The 13088-nt window shown below is 40.6% G+C and overlaps 2 protein-coding genes across 18 annotated transcripts in view; one reads left to right on the top strand and one right to left on the bottom strand.

The window, feature by feature from the left end:
- Positions 1 to 3560, top strand: part of CSPP1 (centrosome and spindle pole associated protein 1) — a 137720-nt gene extending 134160 nt beyond the window's left edge. For 10 of the 14 annotated variants that reach the window (XM_030795215.1, XM_030795214.1, XM_030795213.1 and 7 more), the window contains 2 exons: positions 463 to 601; positions 2340 to 3197. In XM_030795215.1, the coding sequence (XP_030651075.1) occupies positions 463 to 601; positions 2340 to 2551 (351 nt within the window). In that variant the 3' untranslated portion in view covers positions 2552 to 3197. Of the gene's footprint in view, positions 1 to 462; positions 602 to 2339 lie in introns of all 14 variants that reach the window. The other 4 variants (XM_030795208.1, XM_030795212.1, XM_030795207.1 and 1 more) reach the window with 2 other exon arrangements.
- An 8-nt stretch (positions 3561 to 3568) lies between these two features.
- ARFGEF1 (ADP ribosylation factor guanine nucleotide exchange factor 1) overlaps positions 3569 to 13088 on the bottom strand; it is a 144647-nt gene continuing 135127 nt past the window's right edge. The window contains exons 35-40 of one of the 4 annotated variants that reach the window (XR_004026210.1): positions 11680 to 11819; positions 10088 to 10256; positions 8464 to 8602; positions 7388 to 7505; positions 5759 to 6040; positions 3569 to 4211 (exon numbers count right to left, since the gene is read on the bottom strand). Coding sequence is in view for 2 of the 4 variants with exons in the window: in XM_030795203.1 (XP_030651063.1) it covers positions 5876 to 6040; positions 7388 to 7505; positions 8464 to 8602; positions 10088 to 10256; positions 11680 to 11819 (731 nt within the window). In the remaining 2 variants the exon portion in view is untranslated. Of the gene's footprint in view, positions 4212 to 4598; positions 6041 to 7387; positions 7506 to 8463; positions 8603 to 10087; positions 10257 to 11679; positions 11820 to 13088 lie in introns of those variants that run through there. The other 3 variants (XR_004026211.1, XM_030795203.1, XM_003274798.2) reach the window with 3 other exon arrangements.

Below are 13088 nucleotides of genomic sequence, written 5' to 3'. Positions count from 1 at the left end.
GCATAGGAGCCATAATATACGTGCTCCATATTTTCATTTGTTTTATTTTGTTCATCACAATGTACATTTGAGGGCAAGAGGATGTTTTGATTTGCTGGTTTTTCTGTTTTTTTTTTTTTTTTTTTTTTTTTTTTTCTGAGATGGAGTCTCTGTCTCCCAGGCTGGAGTCCAGTGGCACAATCTCAGCTCACTGCAACCTCCGCCTTCTACCTCAGCCTCCCAAGTAGCTGGGGACTACAGGCGCCTGCCACCATGCCCAGCTAATTTGTATTTTTAGTAGAGATGGGGTTCCACCATGTTGGCCAGGCTAGTCTTGAACTCCTGACTTCAGGTGATCTGCCCACCTTGGCTTCCCAAAGTGCTGGGATTACAGGCGAGAGTCACCATGCCTGGACCTGATTCACTGATTTGTGAACATATTTTGTGTTAATGACTTTCTGAAGTTCTGTTTTCTAACTACAGGATAGCAGTCATCCTAATGTAGCACCAGATGGTCTCTCCCTAAAATCTATATCCAGTGTAAATGTTGATCAGCTTAGAATGAGAAACGAAGAACGAATGCGAAGACTGAATGAATTTCACAATAAACCTATTAATACAGGTAAATGACCAAGTGTAATGGCCTATAGCAGAATCCTGTATGAACTTTAAACTTTCTCACTCAAGACTTTCACTAACGTCTGAGGGATAGATGGGATGAGTTTGAAGTCCTTTGAGTTAGTTGTATGGCCCAAGACATAGTAACTATTGAGCAAAACCAGACCTCCGGATTAAGTTTGCATCAGATTTTCTCTATCAGAGAGAGTGCCCATTTTAGAGTGGAGTCTAAACAGATAAAATAGTTTTTGCTTATTAAACATATCCAGGCTTTGCTTTCAGCAGAGAAAATGCTATATGATATAGTAATCACTTTACTAAAGTAAAACATTACTAGAAATTAGCCTAAAGACTTTGAGTTCTTTAACACTTATGCTGTAAATTTGTAGTACTACAAAGAAAAGTTTTACCTTCTTATTTGGCTTTCCACACCATGGACAAACAAAGCCTCAGAAGTCAAATAAAGCTAGTCTCCTCATTATGAGTGTATTTTCGTGACTTGCAGGTTAAAGCTAGTCATAGAGCACAAGGCAGGATGGTTCCTTAGACACCTAACGAGCTACCCTGCCAGCCCTATACCACCTTTTTTATACCAATGCTATTAGTCACTGGGATAATGGGACAATTTCATATTGGTAATAATAATAGTTTTAGCAAATACTGGAGTGGTCTATTTGGGAAATACTCTTTAATCTGTTAATCCACATTATAATAATCTCTCAGGATTTTTTTAGATCCTACCTTTAATACTGTGTTTATTTAAAACTGTACTCATACACTATCTATCTAGCAGTCAAGGTGTGGTGTATTCTAATGGTGGTAATTCCATACCAAACACAAGCAGACATGGTTAATTGATGGGACAGTGGGAAAGGATGTCTTCTTTCCAGCTATAAGGCATTTTCTTTTAGACCCAACAAACTGAATTAATATTTAACAGGAATATATTTGAGAGAAGATAGCATTTTAAGAATCTTTTTCAGAAGGTTTTTAATGTCTACAGTTTTTTAACATTGTCCTTTCAAACAGGAGCTTTTTGTTATGATGTGGATTGATTGCACATACCAATCCTTCACAGACCAGGAGATGTAATTAAAAAAAAAAAAAGAATATGACATCACAGGGTAGGAAGACAGATTTTCCTATTATTATACCTAATAATAAGTAAAATACAGATAGAAATTGAGTACAATCAAATTCAATTAAAGAATGAAGCAAGAGCTACCTCTTCATTGACTGGACATGGCCTTCTTAGATTAGGTGTTTTAAGAATGGAAGTAATCTTATGCCAATTAGTGTTTTCCCAAAATAATTTCCTTATAGCAGTGTTGTAGGTTGAAGAGTATTCCCCAAACCTTGCTTTAAAAAAAAAAATTTTATGTGTAGCCATTAGGCTTCTCCTGAGGTAACAGTTACAAAATAAGACTATCTACATTCCTGCTGTTGACTTTGTTTTGTGGAGAGGTGCCTTTGATATACTTAGAATCCCTCTGGTTGCTAGTGGCATGGAGTCAGCTTACTCAGTTGATCATTTTTTGTTTTACAAAATTGGCACCTTTGTGGGCCGACTCTCCTCCCTCTAAAATAGGGTGGGGTGAGTCTAACCAAAACAAACAGTAGAGTTCAGGATATGACATTGTGGGGAAATGCTGAGTTGTAATGAGTTGGACTACAAGAGACCTGCGCTTATGTCTCCTGCCTGCCACCTGTGTTACCTGAGCCGTGTCCCTTGCCTCCTGTAGATGATGAGAGTTCACTGGTTGACCCTGATGACATCATGAAACACATAGGGGATGACGGATCAAACTCTGTAGCAACTGAGCTCTGGCTCCGCCCTGGCACTTCAGAAACGCTGAAACGCTTCATGGCAGAGCAGCTGAACCAGGAGCAGCAGCAGATTCCTGGAAAACCAGGCACTTTCACTTGGCAGAGCCTGTCGACTGCACACGGTTAAAATAAACCTGTATTGGACCCAGAAGTGCCTTGAAAGGAATGGTAAATCTGTACCTTTAATAATATGTGCTACTTTTGGCCCCTACCTGAAAGTTACTTTTTTTCCATCATATCTGTATATAAAATTATTTTTATCATGATGTATATTGTGTACATAAATAAAAGGCCATGATTATTGATTTATATAATAGAATTGTATAGATTATTTTTGCACAATTTTGTCATAAATTAGGGTGGTAATGAACTGGATTGAACTACCATATGTGCATTATATTGAATTCTGCTTGTCATTAAGATAAGGTAAGTGTCTTAACCGTCCTGTAAAACCAGACGACTCCCCCTTTGTTACATGCACATTTTTTCCATTGTTACCTCGATGCAAAAGAATTCATTTAGTAGGTACATCTATTGTAGCTGTGATTATTCCAGTTTCTGTGTGATGCAATCAAGTGTCCTATTATTTCATGTCATTTGTAGCTACTGATACAGTAGAAATGAAGGGAACTGTAATTGCTTGTATTTTTGTAAGCCATACGTTAAATGTTACATCTTTCTGCTTTTATTTTTATGCCAATGAAGGCATTTGTCTTGTTACTAATTTATATGATGTAACTACTTCTTGATATAAATAAATTTTTATTTTAATTAATTACTAAAATCTTTTTAACTACTATGGAGCTTTCTAGACTAGTTTTCTAGAGGTTGAATAGAGGTGGAGACACCCGGGAGTCAAGGACAGAGAGACAGACTAGAGTCTTCTTGTTCCACCATGGAACCTTGGATAAGTGAGTCCATGTGAGTTTTCTAATCAATCACTCAGTCAGTGATACTTCTAAAAAAGGAAAGTGTCATTCAAATTATGAAATTCTGACTCAGATTAGAATCTTCAGAACCATGACAGCTGAGAACATCCCCAGGCACTGCTTCTCTAATACTTCTCCTCTGATGTAATTAATTAATGGTAGACAATATCAGATAAATTTGCCACAATTAAATTACTGATATTTTGAGTTTTGGCTACTTGTAAATTTTTATTTGATTTTCTAATCGGACCATTGTTTGTTTGCTTTACTCGTAAAAATTTGTTGTTATCTGAAAGTAAGAAGAAAGCCTCTGACTCTTCTAGGGGAAGAGTCCTGATACGACAACATTAAATAGTCAACTGCCAGGTTGTGTGGAGCACTTCAAGGTCACGGTGGCTCCCAGCTCTAGCATCCAGTTGGGCTTGAACAGAGCTAGAGTTGTCTTAGGTGTAACAAATATGGCACACTTACTTACAAATGCATTGTTCAGTAACTGTTCATTATCTAAGAGAGGTGTGAAAGCAAAGACTGAATACTTTTCCTCTTTAACACAACCATGTTAGATGATACTGACACATTCCCTTTTTGTTTAATGCCATGTACCACACAACTTCAACTGACTCCTCGAACATACAATATTGCAAACTGTGCTGAAGAGAACTTTAGCTCTTTTTAGCATTCAAGTAGTATAGCCTGATGCTAGGTTATTAATATGCAAAAAATATTAAAAGATTTTTGGGCGGGATATGGTGGCTCACGCCTATAATCCCAGCACTTACTTTGGGAGGCTGAGTTGGGAGGATCACTTCAGGTCCAAGAGTTTGAGACCAGCCTGGGCAATATAGTGAGATCCCATCTCTACAAAAAAAAATTTTTTTAATTAGGCAAGTGTAGTGGTGTGTGCCTATAGTCCTCACTACTGGGAAGGGTGGAGTGTGAGAATCGTAAGCCCAGTTTGAGGCTACAGTGAGCTGTGCTCATACCACTGCACTCTAGCCGAGACAACAAAGTGAGATCCAGTCTCTAAGATAAATAAATTAAAATTTTAAAAATTGCCTTAAAAATGAGTATCCTATGGTAAGTACAGTGTAAGGGAGGATCTAATGCTAGAAGCTAGAAAGAAAATACCAGAACCAAACAATATTGAATTTGTAGTTCTAGCTGAAAATGTCTTTTCCATTGTTGTTCGGCCTTAATAGAACAGAATCAATGAAACATGGGGGTGGGTTATACAGGTTTTGATTGCACTGATGAAATAATTCAAAAACTTTATTGACCTATAACCTGATTAGAATATGCCAGATGAGAATCAATATTGTACAGAAAGTTGTACAGAATTTTTTACATAGAAAACTTTACATCTGTACCATATACATTTTATCCATCTGAAAAAATTTTCTACATCCACTGTTAATACGGAATGCTTGACAATCTTGTCTTTTAACCATCAGAGCACAATTCACAGTATGAATACATTTCCAGTAAATCTAACCTCCGCAAACCATGCCAGATTTGTTATTTTAATATATTCAACATTAAATTCTGTACATAGAGTAAAATCTACATCAAGCCCCACCACCCAAAAGAAAAGAAAATGACAGCAATCTGGATTCATTTTGCAGTGATTCAAGTTTTGGTCCATAAAGGATCATTCTATTTTAATGGCTCATCTTTAAAAGCCCTAAGAGAAATATGTGACAGGTAGTTACTGTCAGTAGGGATATTTTCTACCTTTTTTTCCCCTGTTGTTGAAGTGTCGGCCACAACAGCTTCTGGGCATGTTAAAGCCTCAAAATCACCACCTACCAAAAAGGGCAAAACTAAAAATCCCCACAAAATAAAAAAGAAAGTTCCACCCAAATGTTTAGTGCATTTGACAAAATATTATGGGTATTTAGCCAATGAATAAGAAAATAAAGAAAGAAAACAGTGCAGGAAGAACTATATAATGTTTAAGATTTTTATATTACAGACCTGCATCTCTGTACATTTTTCACAGGATGATTACCAGTATCTCAGATAGCCTGAGTGTGCAAAAATCTTCAGAATAAGAATACCATAGTTGCTAAATATCTTTTACCATGAACAATAATTTCTTCTTCTCTCCCCACTCCCCAATTATAAACATTTTATCCTTCAAAATACAGCTCTCCTGAGTTGTACTTCTTGTAGAAGTCCAATCTTTACATCTATAGTTCTTTGGGTAAGTTTCACTTCCACACCTGCCAAAAATATGTGGGGCTTTTCCTGCCGTGGAAGACAGGGAAGGACCCGTGAGCATGAGCTGACACTGTTTAAACAGGCTTTCTGCTCAACATGAGGCCAACATAACACACAAAATCCGCCAGTACTAAAAAGGGACTGGAGTGTTGCAAGTTTGAGTTAAGACTTCTAAGCATCTTTACCAGTAACTCTCAGACACTGCAATCCAGAGAAATCATTTTTCACGTAGGAAACCTCAGCTCCAGCATCCTTTTAAAGAGTGGAGGGATGTAAACGCCAACAAAAATATTAAGTTCCCATCATTGCTTGTTTATTCCAAGTTCCTGTTCAGGTGGTTGTGATATCTGAAAAACTACTCCGATTCGCAGAAAAAATCTTCTAAGAACAGCACGAAGTTCAGGAATCAAGTCAAATTGCATAATTTCACATAAGAGAGGGTAGTAGAATGATGCATGAGCTTTAAACTGCAGGGAAAATGAATTTCTCCATTAGTAGTGATTGCAAACTGCAGAGCCTTAAACTGCCTAGAGTCACACTACTCTGGGGCTCCATCACGGGAGCCAGGAAAGCAGGGTCCACAGCAGGCAGTGACTCTGTGGGTTGTGGAACTGAGAGACAGAAGTGTTAGAAAAACTCACTTCATACCAACACTATTCACTTACATATCCTTATTTTGAAAAACATTTGCCTGTATATCTTTGACAAACTTTTAGTAATTTAGCACTGTTTTTCCTGGGTAATAAGCAAAAGCAGGCAACTGAGTACAAACTAGAGTTGAGTTTTTATAAGCTGTGGGTTACTGAAATTTTATCTTTTGTTACATAGAAATTTTAAGTTTTGGGGAAAATTCTACCTAACACTGCAATATAAAATCTAAACAGTTCTTCAGGCAAAGAAAGCTACATTAACGTTTCACATGTACAGTTCAATTGCTATACTTTGGCTGTATCTTCACAGTAGTTCCTTTATCTCTGAACTCTAGTCTGCAGCCTCCTTTCCTACCCCTCTGTGCCCCTCCGGATCCAGGGAAGCAGTGAGACATATTACGGCAAAAAAAAAAAAAAAAAAAAAAAAAGCCAGCTGTGGAGTAACAGAGGCTGGGATTTAGAGCCCTTGGCCTTTCAAGTAATGGGCCACATCACTAGGCATTTTTAAACCTATTCTAGGGTCACAGCAAAGCAACCTGTTTCCGTATGTGTGAGCTGTAAGTTGCTATTTTGTTTTGTAACAGTAGAATGTACATTTTTGAAAACCTTAAAATAAATATGCACTTATATTTACAGTCATATATGTGTATTTTATTTCTACTGGTTTAAAATTCTTAGATGAGGCCCATTCACTAGGGACTCTGGGTTACCTGGAACCACTAAATATGCCAAAGGAAGAGCTGCAGCCCAGAGCACAGGCCCAGGAACCAGATGTAGTCTTGAGTAGTAGGCAGAGTACAAGGCCATGAGGTGGTTGGACAGCAGTTTTCAAAATGGGTAAAAGGGGGAGACTCCTGGGGTCATAATGGGAATTTCAATGTTGAGGGAATCCAGGAACTTGTCAAGGTATCCCAAGGGATTCTGATCCCTCACCTACTGAATCCCCTAGAGAACTGCTATTAGTGAACAAAGCTGGGTAAGGAGGGAGACAAGCAAGGACTGAGGAAGATACAGCAAGGCCACTGGTGGCTTTGCACAAGCAGCAGTGCAGCCTGGGCACGCTTGATTCGTCTCTGAGAGCTCTTGCACGGCGGCTCTGGGACCCGGCATCCCAATGCGAATCGGGCTAGAAATGTGGGGCTGGATTCGAAGCCTCTTACTTACCCTATTATCGCTTATCTTTAGAACTTTAGTTAGAAACAAAAGCAGTAAGTTAGTCCAGGCTTCTCGATGACTTTCTGATGTTAGAGTGAGGAAGTAACTTAGTGCTTCACTGCAGACACTGCAAAAGAAAAGGTTTCCTTTAATGCTACTTGTGTTATCTACTGGTCCCCATATTCACTGCGAAAGAGCAATCATGAACATAGTAGTGAATATGAACTATTCAAGAACATGTTAGATCCCATCTGTTTACATTAGCTGGAGTGTCAACATAAACATGCTTTTCAAATTGGGAAGAAAACCAAACATGTTAAAAGAAGCCATTGTAACTTACCAGGAAACCCACATTTTCCTAATTTTCTAAGTTTCTTTCAATGCAAAGCTGCCGTGTGGCAGGTGGCACATGTAAAGCTTAGTTTCAAGAGACCTGGACTGGAATCTGAGGCGACTCCTCTCTTCACTGACCCTTGTGAGGCCCTAGATCACAAGGCCCTGTGGGGCCTTAATCAATCAGTCTTGTCAATCAAATGGGATAACAGAGACCAGGTGATCCCTTAAAATTCTAAAATGTATTTAACTGGCCTCAGAACATGTATTCCTTAAGTGGATATGATAATACAATGCAGATGGCCGTATTCTTTCTGAATGGCATGTTTCATTCTTAGCCTGAGTTTACACGTTAGTTGTCTTAAAGTAAAAGAGTAAAAAAAGTAACACTAAGAAAAACTCCAAATATTTTTTTCAAAGTAAATGCAGGCAGGCAAGTTTTCACTTTCACAAATGATTGTTCTGTAAAAATGGGACTATCTTATGACATTAAAAAGCCCTATAAATGGTATCACAGTTCACAGTTTTAAAACAGAAAACCTCCTTTGTCCTGCATGTTAGACATGATTTGGCCACATGTCACTAAAGCACATTCATCTCTAAGACTGGATTTAATTTTTACAACTGCTCTGTGGAATAGGGGCATCCAGGCCCCAAAGGCTCAGCTCTCAGCATGGTCCCGCCGGTGCCCCTTTCCTGCCCGGCACCACGTGGCTACCTGGTCAGAGATGGAAATCAGTCAAGAGTCTTACTTCAAAAGCCTCTGCTGGACCTCCTCCCAGGCACTAACGCGGCTCTCATCCATGTACATCCGGAAGAGAATGCGCAACCCACAGGCCAGGCTGCTGGTCTCCTGCTTCAGAAGGTTGGGCTTGGATTTGCCTTTGAATCCTGCAGAAAGGGGAAGTTTCTGGGATTTGTTTGGGAAGGCATCTTATGTAAAGGTGAAACAGCCCATATGGAGGCACATTTTGTTTGTGCTTAGCCATCAGCATCTGCTGCTTACAAAACGGAGCCACAGCAGCCTGATGTGAAGGTGATTTCCATGTCCAGAATTCCCTCCCTATTCAGATTGGGGATATGAGATATAAAAAAACTTGTGGCCTGGGAAGGTGGAACCCTTCATATGAAACTGCACTTGAATCCCCAAAGCTGTGGAAGGAGCCATGTGCTCTGCCTGTGCGAGGGGTCTCAGATAAACAGGGGCAACCCCCAGGAGGTGAGAACTGCTCTGTCAGAGGTCTGATGGGTCCAGTGTGTGTGGACAGAAGGAGGTTCTATCAGCTCAGCAGGAAGAGGCCCAGTGGAATGGTGGCAACAACTTGGGTAGAAAACAAGGGGAAAAATAAGTACAGACTACTCTTTCCAGAAGTTAGGTTGTAAAGGGAAGAGAATGGCATAGCTGTTTTAAATAAGCAAACATAAGCACCAAACCCTTTTGATACAGAGTTTGATGTTTGATAAGTATCAGCCCCCTTCTTTTTCTCTGCCTTATTCTGCAGCCCCTCATCCTCCCAGCACTGTTTTGCACCTCATAATTATATTTCTTTCTTTTTTCTTTTCTTTTTTTAAGAGATGGGGACTCACTGTGTTGCCCAGGCTGGAGGGGAGTAGTGTGATCATGGCTCACTGCAGCCTCAAACTCCTGGATTCAAGTGATCCTCCCACTTCAGCCTCCCGAGTAGCTGGGATTACAGGTACATGACACCATGCCCCACTAATTTTTAATTTCTTGTAGAGACAGGGTCTTGCTATGTTGGCCAGGGTGGTCTCGAACTTCTGGCCCCAAGCAATCATCCTGCCTCAGCCACCTGAGTAGCCGGAACTACAGGCGTGAGTCACTGCACCTGGCTCTATTTCTTAAATTAAAAAAGTGACAATGTCACTTTGGTTTATAATAAAAGCTTATTTTTTGTTTAAAATGTCTAACTTGTTCTAGAACAAATATACCTCACATCTCAATAAATTCACCTTTACTCTGAGCTCTGGCCACTCCCAGTAAACAGAGAAGCCATTCAAATACACATGCCAGGTTTTGTGTGTGTGACTTTTACACATATTTATTTCTAATGAACAGACAGCTTTTATCATGCCAATGAGTACCAACAAGAAGGTCCAGGTTGGGTAAACAAGATGCAAGAACAATATAAGTCAAATAATAGACCAAGGGGGAAAAAATTCACCCAAGTAGTTATCTGGCTTACTGTAGACTAGAAAAGGGCCTGGTTGTGGAATTACTTTATTACTGTTAAGGTCAGAGTACACATAGTGACATGCACAGACCTACAGCAGACAGTCAATGAGTTCTGAGACCTGTATGTATCTGTCCCACATCCATCAACAGTAAACATCAAATGTGAGGCGTGTGTAGCTTACCTGCTTTCCACAGGGCAGTCCTCTGTTCGTTGTTGGAATTAAATGCTTTTGCAAATCTATGTGACTCTAATAAGCAGTCCAGTAGCTTAAAAAGTTGTTGTGATGTTAAAAAGCGGTACATTCCTTGGTCTTGAGTATCAACTCGAACATCAAAGTCCACCGCATCTCTCTTTGGAAAACAAACCACCCCAGCATATACACACAGTCACAATAATTTTAGTTAATTTACAACTCAATGCTCCCCGAAGACCGGTTTTACAAGAAAGCCACAGATACTCAGCTTGATCTAACCTAACAGAAAGTAAGGGAAGGTCCACCTTCCGTTATGCATCCTCGTCCCCAAGGACCGCCTCCCATTAGTCCAGACCCTCCTGGACTCCCAACTCCCTGGCCCTGTGTTCCTCAGCCCCTCAAGTTCTCCCTTCTCTTCTCAACTGCTATGGAGTCCATGTATCATGATTTTAATTATTCTCTTTCACAACTCCTCCTCTTCTTTTTAGTAACTGGCTGGCAAAATGGCCGTGTCATCATGTGTGACTGGAGAAAGCAGACTGGTTTCTCTCTAAACCAGTGGGCTCAGTGCTGGCCCAGCCCTTGGCAGACCTTGGCCTAGGCCACATTCCTGGCCAACCAGCTCACGTTTTCACTTCTCAAGTAGCTAAAACATTCTTCCAAATCTCACATGGTAGATGACTTTTCTTCCCATCTCAGTGAGAAACCAGAAGCTGGCAGAGGAGGTCTCTCACAAGCTCCCACCCCAAATGTACCAGACTTCCTGCATCCATAACCCATCCCCCAGCCCTCCCCCTGCCGCCACATGGGAACTGTCTGGGCTTCTACCCCAGGTGATTCCCACTCTGTATGAGGTACTATCTCCACTCACTCAAAAACATGGCCCTAGCAATTGCCCCTCTCTTGCCTACAGTCAGTTTTTCTCTCCCTACTGGAAAGCTCTTACCAGTGAACACGCTGCCGTATCACCAATCTGGAGAACAAAACATAGCAAACCCCTCTCTTGCACCCCTCACAATTCCAGCTATCACATTTCTCTGTGCCTTTACAGAAAACTTCTTAACAGAGTACTGGCTGAGTCCACATTCTCTCTTCTCTCTCCCCATTACAATTACGCTTTTGTCCTCGATTTAACATTTAACACACTGTTAAGGTTCCAAAGTCTTCCAAATAGTTAGAGGGCAATTCTCAGGTGTAATATCACTTGACCTATCCAGAGCATTTAACAAGTGACTGATCACATGCTTCTTAAAACATTTTCTTCACCTGACTTCCTGGACAACTGACACCTGCTTCCCCGTGCCTCCCCATGCCTCATGGATTCTCGTCCTCAGTCTCTGCTAGCTGCCTCATCTCCAGGAGCTGTAGAGGACGACGTCCCTAGTAATCAGTTGCTGACCCTCCTCCCTACTCTAGCTAACCTTATTACCTTGTGATGGGATCCAGTCTCCTGGTTTAAAAGGACATCTGTAATGATGAAGGCCTCACAAACGAATTCTCTAGCCTAACTCTACAGCCCAGACTGCTACAGCTAACTTCCTGCTTACACAGAAAAAGCAGCTGTCCTCCCATCTCCTTACCTGCGCGGCAGCTAAGTTTTCCGCATCTTCTTTCTTACTTGTGGCTGGGAAGAAGACAATGTTGTCGATAGTCTGGATGAGTTCCAGCTGCACAACACATTTAATCAACAGGGCAGCAAACAATTTTTGTTCTGGAAATTCTGTGAGGAAACCCCCCCCAATGCACATGCAAACAAAAAATTATTTTGAATCCTTTATAATTTCCATGACATTACAATGCTAAGGAAACATTAATATGTATTCACATATCACACTGAGAAGGACATACTGCTTTTGCACACAGGCGCTACTCAGTAAAAGTTGAACTGATATTTAGAAAAGCCTTAGAAAAGTAATTTTTAAAATAAAAGTGCCCTACATAGTTTAGAACAAGCTTGTCCAACCCGCAGCCTGTATGTGGCCCAGGACAGCTTTGAATGCAGCCCAACACAAATTCATAAACTTTCTTAAAACATTGAGATTTTTTTTTTCTTAGCTCACTACTATTTTTCATAGTAGAAAGAAACAGGGATTATACGTCACCCAGCATTGGAGCCATTGCCCACACTGCCTAGTAGGCAGCTCCCTTTGGGCAGTTGTCTGCCTCCTGGAAAGCTTCCTGCCGAAGCTGCCCCTGAGAATCTGGGATGGAGGTGTGGCCGTGTGGTCTGGGTCCCCTGGGACCATACATGTTAGTGTATTTTATGAGTGGTCCAAGACAATTCCTCTTCCAATGTGGTTCAGGGAAGCCAAAAGATTGGACACCCCTGATTTAGAACAATAATATATTCAAGATGTTCCCGCTACAAATTTTTTAATTCAAGTTATTTTTAACGAAAATGTAACAAATGGATAAAAACCTAAAACTGAAATATCAACTGTAAACCCAAGTCTGACCTCTGAAAATAGGGAATAAAGGGGCTGGGCACGGTGGCTCACGCCTGTAATCCCAGCACTCTGGGAAGCTGAGGCAGTTGGATCACCTGAGGTCAGGAGTTCAAGACCAGCCTGGCCAACATGATGAAACCCCATCTCTACAAAGCTACAAAAAAATGTGCCAGGCATGGTTGCACGCACTTGTAATCCCAGCTACTCTGGAGGCTGACACAGGAGAATTGCTGGAACCCAGGAGGCGGATGTTGCAGTGAACCAAGATCACACCACTGCACTCCAGCCTGGGCAAGAGAGAGAGACTCCACCTCAAAAATAAATAATAAATAAATAAATACAATTAATAAAATTAAACTAAAAATAGGTTATATGAAAACCTATGACATAAGAAAATAACAGAACAGATCCATGTGAGACAGGACGTGAGGGCAGCCAAGACTCTGGATTAACCTATGCAATACTGTGGTTTGGCCACAGCATGTTTTATTTGGATCCAGATTCGTAGTTGTGACTGAAATTACCTCTTATTTTCAAAGACA

This window comes from Nomascus leucogenys, chromosome 16 (assembly GCF_006542625.1).
Source record: "Nomascus leucogenys isolate Asia chromosome 16, Asia_NLE_v1, whole genome shotgun sequence".
Lineage (NCBI taxonomy): Eukaryota > Metazoa > Chordata > Mammalia > Primates > Hylobatidae > Nomascus > Nomascus leucogenys.
This window is presented reverse-complemented; position numbering and strand designations above follow the sequence as displayed.